The sequence below is a fragment of the Meriones unguiculatus genome, chromosome 2 (genome assembly GCF_030254825.1).
Source record: "Meriones unguiculatus strain TT.TT164.6M chromosome 2, Bangor_MerUng_6.1, whole genome shotgun sequence".
Taxonomy (NCBI): Eukaryota; Metazoa; Chordata; class Mammalia; order Rodentia; family Muridae; genus Meriones; species Meriones unguiculatus.
In genome coordinates this window covers 162720764-162733290 of record NC_083350.1, presented here as the reverse complement: position 1 = coordinate 162733290, position 12527 = coordinate 162720764, and the positions used below count along the sequence as shown (strand labels likewise).

Sequence of the window (12527 nt, the reverse complement as noted above, 5' to 3'; positions counted from 1 at the left end):
AGGAATAGCGTTACCTCAAGATCCAGCCATACCACTCCTAGGCATATATCCAAAAGAGGCTCAAGTACACAATAAGGACATTTGTTCAACCATGTTTGTAGCAGCTTTATTTGTAATAGCCAGACGCTGGAAACAGCCCAGATGCCCCTCAACTGAAGAATGAATGAAGAAATTGTGGTATATGTTCACAATGGAGCATTATTACTTTGCAATGAAAAATAAGGAAATCATGAAATTTGCAGGTAAATGGTGGGACCGGTAAAGGATTATCCTGAGTGAGCTGTCCCAGAAGCAGAAAGACACACACGGTATATATTCACTCATATAGACATATAACATAGGATAAACCTACTAAAATCTGTACATCTAAAGAAACTAATCAAGAGAGAGGACCTGACTAAAATGCTCAATCCCCATCCTGAAAGGCAACGATGATGGACATCAGAAGAAGAAGAAAATAGAAATACTCTTAAAATACAAATGTATTTAGAGAGTTCTTGAGAGAGAAAGTAACATTTTAATTTTATATTGATTTAAATATCTTGGTATTTTTAAACTAGCAGCAAATTTCATTTGTTGTGTTGTTGCAGCTGTGGATTATATTTAAGATTCATTTCATATATGTTGTTGTTAATGTACACATTAGTGAACATATTATTTAACTTTATCATTTGTTCATGGATTTTACTATCCTAGTAAATGTTTATAGGTACATGTTTATGTATGGCTTTATGGAGAAACAATAAGTATCTAATGTAGTTGATAAAATAGTATAATTTCAAGATCATTATGAGAGTAGCAGAAGCTCTCATGATGGGGCTTTATTTATATTTGATTTGTGAAATGAAAAACCAATGTAATCTTTTATCGTTTCAGAGAATACTTTTTTAAAAAGAATTTTGTAATTTATTACAATTTATTCACTTTGTATCCCAGCTGTATCCCCTCCCTCGTTCCTTCCCAGTCCTGCCCTCCATCCCTCTTCTACTCCCATGCATCTCCCCCAGTTCAATGATAGATGAGGTCTTCCTCCTCTTTCATCTGACCCTAGCCTATCAGCTCTCATTAAAACTGGCTCATTGTCTTTCTCTGTGGCCTGATAAGCCTGCTCCCCACTTCAGGAAGAGCCCAAAGTTTGGCTGTGAGTCTCAGCATCTGCTTAGATACCCTGCTTGGTAGAGTCTTTCAGAGGCCCTCTGTGGTAGGCTTCTGTCCTGTTTCCTGTTCTTTCCCTTTTCTGACGTCTGTCCAGTTTGCCTTTCTGAATGAGGATTGAGCATCTTACCCAGGGTCCTCCTTCTTGCTTAGCTTTTTCAGGTGTACAGATTTTAGTAGTTTGTCCTATATTACATGTCTAATATCCACATGTTTTATAAAAATAATTAAAAGAAAGTTTGATAATTAAGAGGCAAAATAATACATTTTTTAAACATTGGGTCATCACTCAGGCTATCTGATGCTTGGACATATGCTTTAGAAGAAATGATGCTGCCTAAGGTGCTTAGGAGTGAGCACACATCTTTGTTATTTTGATGTAGGCTGCATGTTGGGCAAGGGTTGCGCACCCATGTGACTAGCTGCAAGGGAAAGAAGTTTAGTAGTGAATACTTAATGGAGGAACAGGCAGCCCTCAGTTAACCCCTTCTGCACAGTTTTGAACCTTCCCCTCCCTCTCTCATCTTAGTGTGCTGTTCAGATGCCATTACAAGCCTTTTCTTCATGTAAGAATTTAACAGGCTGGGGCACATGTTACTCCACCTTCAGCAAGTGCTCCCAGGATCTCCATGCGGCTTCAACCGGAACTGCAACTCTCCACTCTGCCCTTGCTACTCATCTCACGCAGTTTTCTTTCTTCCTTTCCTGGGTGACTACTTTGGTGGTTCTTGATTTCTATTATCTTCCAATAGATAGCTTTTTCCTACAAATTAGTTCATGTCTTACTCTTTTGAAGTATTCTGTGATTGGTGGTCTGCAACAGAGGTCTACATGCTAACATTTATTAAGTGATAGTGTAAAACGAGTATGTTAAATACAAATAGTAGCCGTTTTAAAAATTTATAATTTTTTAAAACTGTTTTATAAATGTTATTTTACAATACAAAGTCAGCCAGGGTGGGAGGGGTAGAATTAGATAACTTTATTTTAGCAGCATCACTTCCTGCTTAAATCATAATTTTATGAAATATTTTTAGAAATTCTGGTTGCAAGTTTCTTTTGTCGTATATATTAAGGAAAAATAAAATTTTAGTTTTAAAAATGGAATATTTTGAAACTGTTACTTTTATTTTGAGAAGTGTGAAGCAATGAGTTTAAAAAGTAATTAAATTTGGAAGCCTTGAAGTGAGAAGTAATGTTCTATATTTCACTTAATTAAGTAGAATGAAATATGTGATCTAAATAGGGGAGTATTGCTTACTTCTAATTTTAAAATAACTAAACATTTTAATATAAAAGTACCATCCACACTTTGGATACATGTGATTAATACCTTATTTTCCTTTGTCTTGACTTACATTCGGTAATTAGTGGTTTGTATTCAAATTGGAGTTTAAAAGACTATAGATAGTTTTCAGGCCAGAGATAGAAAACTGCTTGAATTTGGCAGGACATACTTGGTCTACAGTGTTTGTAAATATTTGAGTTAATTAAAAAACAACTGAGTTAGTCTTAAAACAAAACAACAACAACAAAAAACCACCACCACCACCACCAACCAATATTTTCTGTTAATAGATCAAACAGCTCTCAGAACTGAAGTGAGTATAGCAAGACATTCAGCACTACCATATAATGCCAGATAGTTGGAGGGAGCATGATTAGCCATTACTGTAGTCGTGTCTCTGTTTTAAATATGCAGCGTTTACTCTTACTTTAAAAGGAGTATTAATGAAGCTTTATTTTTACAGAGTACCTTCAAATTTAAATCTGAGAGTGATATTCATTTGGCAGAACATCACAAACAGGTTCTATATGATGGGAAACTTGCAAGTAGTATCGCCTTCTCATACAATGCCAAGGCCACTGATGCTCAGCTTTGCCTGGAGTCCTCACCAAAAGAAAATGCATCCATATTTGTGCATTCCCCACATGCACTGATGCTCCAGGTAGGTGGGTGGTGTTTGGCGCTTATGCTGTTAGCGCTGAGAGGGTTTTCATTTCCCACAGTAAGCACTTACCTGTGAAATGCTACAGCTGGTTTTGCTTTCACATTCTTAAAAACGAGCTTTTGTCTTAACTTTTTTACTTACTTGGAAGCTTGTTCCATATGTTATCATCTGTTTCTGTGTCCTTTGAAAAATGTGTTGACTTCCTGAACATGAAGTTGATAGGTATAAAAAAATCTTCTGATTTGAGAATGTCTTATCTGCCACCTTGAAAATTGCTTGAGTGTCCTTAAATCCAATAATAATAATACTTTCTTCTAGAATAACTTAATTTAGCTTTATAGTTTAGGATAATGGCTTCTCAGTTTATTCCAGCTTTAAAAGAGACTAGTCAAAGAGACACTATTTTTACTGTTTACATGTATGTCTCTAAGTTATTTTATGCTTAAAACTCTTACAATATCAGAATACACTAACCATACAAAGATACCTGGGTAGGAGATGGTGATGACAATCATGTTGTCATGGAGGTTTAATAAATATTTTGTCTTTGATGTAGGATGTGAAAGCTATAGTAACACATTCAATTCATAGTGCAATTCATTCAATTGGAGGGATTCAAGTACTTTTCCCACTTTTTGCCCAACTGGACAATCGACAACTCAATGACAGTCAAGTGGAAACAACTGTCTGGTAAGTTTTCTTTGACTGTACTATATACTGCTGTTTATGCTCTTAGTTTAATTCATGGTCTGTTCCATGCTGTGTGATAGATTACAGTCTTTGGCCTTAAGTGTTAATAAGATTGTTTTTAGAACTAAGGGAGACATATAGCTGCATAATATAAAAAAGAAAACTCCCAATCCCTACACTCTGATTATCGTAAAAAAAAAAAAAAAAGAAATCTTTTCCTAGAAAGTGAAAGAAATAATTCTAGATGTAATAAAGTGACTATAACATACAGTTAAGGAAAAGGCTTATTTAGCTCCAAAGTTACCCACAGCAAATGCTCACATTCTGTCACGTTATAATAAACTTCTAAGGTAAGGTATACTCAACCAGTTATGCAATGTATAGCTTATAGACTTACTACTCTTCTAATGCTTTATCATGATATAAGATTAGAACAATATTAAATAACATGAACTTTTTAAAAAATATAGTTCAATTTTGAGGGACACAAAAGTGGTGATTTGTTCATGTTCCAGTAAAAGTGAAATGCCTTTTTAATGAAGATGAAGGGAAGTTTCATAACTTTCCTTATTTTAGTAAAAGTACTATGTATATCAAACTCTGCTTTATGAGTTTTCTAAGGCATCGAGTGTAAGTTTTAGCATTGTATATCCTGTTTGCTTTGGATTTTAAGAGTGAGTTATATAGACAAACATTATTTTTTTTCAATCCAAAATAATAAAGAAAGGCTTCATGAGTTGACTATGTACATATGCATATTAGCATTTTAATGGGTTGTTGCATTTTAAATTAATGGAAATGTAGTGAATGAAGCTATGGGAAAAGTTTAAAATCCGGTGAAATGTAAGGCAGGATGTTTTCAAATTAGCTGTGCTGACTTTGAAGACTTCTGGTTAGTGTTGGCAGTGGTATTGTTCCTGTGCTGAGGCTGTCATTTTGTATGACACATATATGAAGATAAATCTGCTATTCACTTATGACATTCAGTGCCTATCTATACGTTACCCTTTATTTCAATGTAAGATAAAAGTTGGAGCTTTTAAAGTTAAAAGCTTTGAGGTGAAAATGAAACCTGAGGTTGTGTCCTTTTGGGCTATTACTTTGCAGTGAACATTCACTTATTTTAATCCATTTATAGGTCAGCTGAGTGAAAACAGACAGACAAAAACAAACTATGCTTTATGATCCTGAATTTAAATATATTTTGTTATTTATCACTTAAAGGGAGTGTGCATTATGACCTTTATTTTATTAGTTTAAAATGCTATAAAGAAAAACCAAGAGAAAATGCCTTGCTATTTAAACAGTCCTTAGAAATTACTTGAAATTAAATTTTTAATCTAAAAGAGATTATTTTTCACAGTAAAGGTTTAGAAAGATGATAGGTTGAAGTATTACAAATAAAATCATTATAATAATGTATTGCTTTATGATTTGCTATTATAAAATCTTATTTTTAAACTACATGTAATGGTTATTTGGGCCTTTTAAACAACATTTATGAAATTGCTTTTCTGCTTCAGTTCAAAACTCATTTTAGTGCAAATATTTATCTTAATATTTAAGTTTATTTATTTCATCAAGTAGATGAAAGTGGAAAAGTTGGCATTCTAATTTTATATATTTTTTTATCATTCATCTCAGTTTCCACCTTGTAGTTCCCAGTTTAACTTATTAAAAGATGTACATTTTGTTTTTAATTTATAGCTGATAGAAAACACCTCATAGGAAAAAATATTCCAGTCCTCTTTAATAACAATGCACATCTATACCCAAGATAACTAGGTTTCTATCATTTGCACCCTTGAATTCTTATCTATTATTATTTCATTAAGCATTTCAAAATCCTTGATATCTGAGACATGCTGTTTATAAACATTTTTGGTCAGTTGTATAGTTCACTTTTCAAGGTACCAGGTATAAGACAGTGTGGATCAGTAAGAGAACCATTTATTCATAAAATGCTTAAAGCAACTTGCAATACAGGATTTCTTCCTCACTTGAAGAATACAGATTTTTGGCTATGTAAATGTTTATAGAATTTCTTGTTTATGATTATTGGTTCATAAAGATGAATGGAACCTTAAAGTAGGATATATCATCTTACTTTTGCCAGTATTAACTTGCTTCAGATAAATAAGAATCACCTTAAACATTTTAAATCTTCCAATGAAAGTTGAGTAAAATTTTTAAAAAGTTGGTTTGTATAATAAATATAAAACAAAATTACAGTAAATTTCTCATTTTTGGTGGCTTTTAAGGGAAATTGAGTTAAATTATAGTAAAGGTTTTTGCTCTGGTTTCTCTGTTTTGTTCTGCAGTGTTTTATTTTCCATGTACTAAGCAGTGCCTTTTTATAAAATGTTCTATTGTTTCCATAGCCTCAGTTTTTGTTTAGTGTAGGGAGATGCTAAGGTAAACTCACTCTCTGAGGAGAAGCTTGCTTTCTGGTGTCTGGGAAGGTGACTTATTTGTGCAGGATGAATTTTCTGCCTTTATTTTATCGCAGATGTTGCATTATTATATTCTTACTCAATTCCTGAACTTTCAGGTCATACAGTCTCTACTTTACATCCTGAACTCAATATTATTAGTACATTTTACAGTATATTATTAACTCATTCACACCATAGTTTGTTCTACTAAACCTTGGACTAATGGGGACTTATAGTTACTCAGAACAAGAAGGAAAAATATGTGGGTAGATCACTTGTGTCCTCTGGGTTTGTTATTAGGGCGAATGAGCTAAGTGATTTTTGTCAGTTTTTTTTTTTTCTCACATACTTTGATTTGCATTTTCAACACTGTGTATTAACAGTCTTTTTAAGACAAGGTACAAAGGCTCATATTACTTTACATGTGACCTTTCTACTAATGATATTATTTATGTTAGATAATGACTAAAATATTGAAATAGGACTTGAACTTTGAGTTTCTGCTGTTATGACAGGATAGAAATCTACACCAGATTCCTGAACCTGAACATTTTAAAATTAATTTTCTTAAATTAGCCATTGGACTTACCTTTTACTGTAGGACTCAAGCTACAGGAATAATTGTCTGGACTGCTTTTAAAGAAAATCTTTTAGTGTAAACTTCATCAATGTGCCAAACTGATACGAAATAGATTAGTGGATGAATAATACTGAGCAGAGTCAAATAGCTTGTGGCAATCCATGCAGTAATTGCTCATGAGTCTGCTTTTCAGTAAATGAATTAAGCCATTGCGTTATATTAGTGGGGCTTCATGCTTTTTATAATTATTAACTGCCTTGAGTAATTACTCATCCCCATGAATAACAAAACATCCAAATATTATTGATCCCACTTTGGTTCAGATAAAATTACACATTCTGAAATACAAATGAGCAGTTTAAAATGTGAGGCGATACATTCAAAACATTCTTTTATGATTGTGTGACTTGGTGCAAACGTTTTCTAAACCTGATTTAAGCTGAATTTTTTTCTATGAAGCAAAAGTATATTCTCATTAGAAATTCTCATTAGAAGTTCTCATTAGAAATTATGTGGTGGAAAGGAAATGTTTTTTTTTTTGTTTGTTTGTTTGTTTCAACTCACTTCTGTACTCTTTGATTGCAGATAATGGGGTTGGTCATGAGTTGATAGAATGTGATATTCATTGAGTACTTACTCTTGTTGTGTCTGTTCCGTCTGAAAGACACTTTCATTGTCAGTTTATTAAAGACTTTTCAAAGGTAAATAACTGAATATGATTCTTAAGTGCCAGCAATACATTCTTTCTGTAAAACAAAGAGAATAAGCTACTATCATCTGTAATCTATAGCCCAATAAACTATTTTAAATGTTATACTTGTATTATGTGACCTAAATATAGTCTACTGATGAAGAGAAAGGGAAAGTGAACAATCACAGGATCAGACAGACAAGCTTAGTGAGAGGATGTAAAGGTTCTGTTTGAAAGGTCTGACTTCATGTCGAGCCTTCTGAATGCCTCTATAATCCCATTTTTAGTGATATCTTAAACTGTGATATTTCACAAGGTAAAAACTAATCTCAAGTAATGACTTACATGAAGCTGTGTAGGTATGTTAGTACTTTCTAGACAGGGTTGCCTTTTGCTCCGAATTGTAACTGTACTTTGTTTCCTAAAGTGATGGAATATAAGACATCACACTTAGAGAATTTCAATGTTTCCATCAGTGCTCGTGTACTTCAAAAGTCTTCTTTTCATTTTATTTTATTTTATTTATTTATTATTTATTACAATTTATTCACTTTGTATCCCTGTTGCAGCCCCTTCCCTCCTCTCCTCCTAGTCCTCCTCTCCCTCCCTCTTTTCCCCTTAGGCACTTGCCCTAGTCCACTGATAGGGGAGGACCTCCTCCCTTCTATCTGACACCAGCCTATCAGGTCTCATCAAGGCTGGCTGCATTATCTTCCTCTACGGCCAGGCAAGGCTGTAACCCCCCAGGGAGAGGTGATCAAAGAGCTGCTCACTGAGTTCATTTCAGAGATAGTCCCTGCCCCCTTACTAGGGAACCCACTTGTAAACTGAGCAGACAATGGGCTTCTTCCGAATAGGGGGTCTAGGTCTTCTCCACCAAAGGTCTTCTTACAAGGTGAAAATTGGGACTTGTTAGTTTGGTTACTAAAGTTAAATAATTCTCTTGTTTCTGTCTTGACTTAACAAAGTTGTTTCTGTAATTAAGTTGGTTTATGTTCCCTTAGTAAAAAATCAGTTCTAATTAGATCCTTTGTCATATATAAAGCAACAAAATTACTTTTAAACTTAGATGTTTCATTGTCTACCTTAATTTTATTTTACTTTATTTTTAAAAGTGACATAAAATGCTTTATAATTTTTAATTCAGGAAAATATAGTGCTCTACTTAAATTGTTATATTTGTATTGTGGGCTTTTAATTCAACTAGCCAAAAACATAGCATGTAATTGTGTGTACTAAGCCAAAGAAGTAAAACCAGTTTTATATAAGTTGGTTTCTCCTAGTGGCGGTTGCTGTTGTAAATACAAAATATAATTAGTGATTTTATTTTAAATTTTGCTTAAATACTCTGTTAAATATTTACAAAAGTAATTCACTCAGTTTTATTTCTTTGATTTTTATATTTTTATGGAAGAACATGTTGCTGCATTTACTATTCACATTTGCTTGTTTGCCTTTATAAATAAAATACTGAGTTGATAAGGAAACCATCTTTGAAGTGAAACTACTTAGGTATAGCATATAGAAAAAAATAGATGGCAGGTAATCTTTTTTTGTTATATATCTAGAAAGAATATTTTGTTGTTATTAGCCTGTTCTAAGACATTCCCTAAAATACAGATTCAAGGACCCCCATAAATTATTCATTTCTGGTTTAATACTTGGTTGCTTTTCAGTTTTTCTTCAGGAAGGTTGAGAACGTGAATGCGACTGGTCCTAGATTTTGTGGAGCATCGGTTGTACTAACCTTGTGCTAGAACCTTACGTCTCCTATTACATTTGAGCAAACTCTTACTCTGTTGATAAGCACTTCTATATGTACAGTGCAATTTTCAGAAAATAAAATGCTTCCTTTTCTTTTGGTTTCCTGATGCAGAAAAGTCAATTTCAAATAAAAAGTTTTGAGAGTTTAGGGTCAGATACCATAAAAATGTTTTAAAAAAATACTGGTTATTTTCAAATTCAAATGTTAATATTTTTCCTTTGTGGTTCATCTGTTATACATGTTATTTTAGGTAACATCATTACATGTTATTTCAGGTAAGATCATTGAGAATCCCTTCCTTTGTGATGTAACATTTACAAACATGGAAGGTCTTAGCAGGATTGCTTTGATACTACTTTGCTGGGGAATCATTAAGAGGCTTGTGTGGGGGTCATTCCTGCTGGCAGAGAAAGTTACTAGCTAAATCTCTGCTTTTAAACCTCATCTCTTATTACATGATAACTCAGTCTGAAATTGAAAGATAGATTACAATAAGGCAAAGGTGGAAGAGAATCTTTCTGGAAAGTTTGGGGATATTGTTGTCTTTGAGATTTCAGTTGGCTCAAAGCAGTTGCAGATTTGACATGGACCTTTTGTAACTGTGAAAGCCAGGTTTACTAGTTACCAATTTAATACAGTGCAGGCACAGTTGAATTATATATGATGATTCAAAGATACCTAGTGGTCAGGAATCCAAGGGTAAGAAATTTGTACTGATTAGTTCCTTTGAAATAAATGTCTCGCACAAGGGTCATGTGCAGACATACATGGTACCAGGTACTGTCTGGTTATTCTGCCATATCTTCTTGTGTGGTAATGAATAGGGCACATATGACCCTTTCCTCAGACTCTCAGTATAACTTTGATGAGGATCCACTGTCGGAGTGAATGTCCTGGCACTGGTCGCTTGAATTCATAAAGAAATCTTTGTGAAAGGACTGTCTTGATACCATTAATTCATGGTTTAAAGTAAGTGAAAACAAAACAAAACAGACTTGCAGACCAATTGCTTCCAAGGACACAGAAAAAATTTATTTTCTTAGCCCTCAATAATTTATTGAATACTAAAAATATATTTTTCTGGTAATTTTCTATCTTACAAATGTTTAATGCATCTGGCTAATAGACTCAAATATCTGTACAAATCCTAGACATTAATTGTTTTTTTTTTTAATTCCATTTTGGCATTTCTATGATAGTTTGATTTAAATATTAAATATGCTTCACTGTAGGTTTTACCTTTGCCATTTACCTTTATTAATTGACAAGGTTACTTTGAATCTGAGTATTGAAGATTTTTATTGACAGCTTCTGTGGATGGAGAGACTCGAAGCATCTTAAGTTCCATTTTTGAGCAGTTCTTCATGGAGAGAAATTAATTGTGAAATTCATCAGTTTCCAAGAAAATGAATGAACTGATTTTTGTTTGTTTGTTTTTAACATGCTTGCCTCAGTTGCGTATTTGGTAAATACAACAGAAATTGCAGACATGCCTGAGGGATACAAGAGAAATTCTGGAGTATGCCAATAATCTCTATCACATTTGTTTTTGTGCCAGTTCATTGTAAAATGGAGGTGATTTAAAAGTATTAACTAGTAGCAGTTGGTGGAATAGAGGTAAAGCTTGTTTGTAGGAACATCTAGACATAAGCATTAATTAAAAATATCTTGACCAAAATTGGTGCCTGGTTTCACCACATGAGGATGGTTTGGAACTGAAAACTAGAAAAGAGCAGTGAAAACAGTCAGTAGGCACGGAGTTACAATTTGATGGGGCTGAGAGGCTCTGATATGCTAGTGTGTGGTACTGTGACTCCAGACAGGACAGCTGAGTGAATGGAACATGAATGTCTTTACTAGTAGTACATTTCTTAAACTCATTTAAGCATCACACAGTTAAACACAGACAAAATGATAACATGTTACTTCATTATGTACAGTTACTCCTTTTGTGTAAAAGTATTTGGAAAGAGGAGCTATAATTCATAGAAAAAATGTGATCTGAAGTTAATGTCTTCATGGCTCCTCGCAAGAAGTGAATATCCTTAACAATTAGAGGAGGGAGAAGCTGTGAGTTGTGTAAGTTAGCTATGTTGTCAGAGTAACATGCTGAGAGATATTTATTGCAGTAGAAGTGCAAGTTCTTGTTACCTTGATTTTGTAAAACTGTGAATGACTTTGGAGCCTAAAAGGAGTCATGACATCCATCAACATAACAGCCAAATTACACATTCATGATAAACAAGAAAATACGTATATACTGACAGCCTAAACTCCATAACCTGGACAGATTTCTCACAATGAAACTTTCTGTTCCTTCATATAAGAACAGATGACCCTGAGTCACTGTCATGAGTTCATGCCAGAGAAAGTCCCTGCTTCCCTTACTAGGGAACCTACTTGAAGATGTAATCTATGGGCTACATCTCAGCAGGGGTTTTAGGTCCTCTTCATGCATTGTCTTTGGTTGGGGTATCATTCTCTTCAGGGCTCAGTTTTTATAGCCCCATTGGTCTCCTGTTGGAGCTCTTGTACCCTCCAGGTCTTTTTTATATCCCCCTTCTTTCATAAAATTTTCTGCATTCTGCCTGAATTTGGCTATGAGTCTCAGCCTCTGCTTCAATACCTTGATCGGTAGAGTCTTTCAGAGGCTCTCTGTGGTAGGCTCCTGTTCTGTTACCTGTCTTCTCCTTCTGATGTCCTTCTGAATGAGGATTGAGGATTTCCCCGAGGGTCTTCCTTGTTGTTTAGCTTCATTAGGAGTATAGATTTTAGTATATTTATCCTATAATATATGGCTAATATCTACATATGAGTGAGTATATACTATATGTGTCTTTCTGCTTTTGGGTTACCTCTTTCAAGATGATCTTTTCTAGTTCCTAGAATTTGCCTGCAAATTTCATGATTTCCTTGTTTTTAATAGCTGAGTAGTATTGCATTATGTAAATGTACCACGATTTCTGTATCCATTCCTCCATTGATGGACATCTAGGTTGTTTCCAGATTCTGGCTATTAAATATGAGCTGCCATGAACATGGTTGAGCAAATGTCCTTGTATAGTTGAGCATAATTTGGATATATGCCTAAGAGTGGTATAGCTGGATCTTGAGGTAGCACTACTTCCAATTTTCTGAGAAAGTGCTAGATTGATTTCCAAAGTGGTTGTACAAATTTACATTCCCACCAGCAATGGAGGAGTGTTTCCATTTCTCCACATCCTCTCCAGCATGTATTATCACTTGAGTTTTTGATCTT

General features: G+C 34.1%; 1 protein-coding gene across 2 annotated transcripts in view; it reads left to right on the top strand.

The window, feature by feature from the left end:
* The window catches only part of Nbea (neurobeachin), a 525499-nt gene that overhangs the window by 90965 nt on the left and 422007 nt on the right, over positions 1 to 12527 (top strand). For both annotated transcript variants that reach the window (XM_060378339.1, XM_060378338.1), the window contains exons 9-10: positions 2907 to 3104; positions 3664 to 3797. In XM_060378339.1, coding sequence (XP_060234322.1) covers positions 2907 to 3104; positions 3664 to 3797 — 332 coding nt within the window. The remainder of the gene's footprint in view (positions 1 to 2906; positions 3105 to 3663; positions 3798 to 12527) is intronic.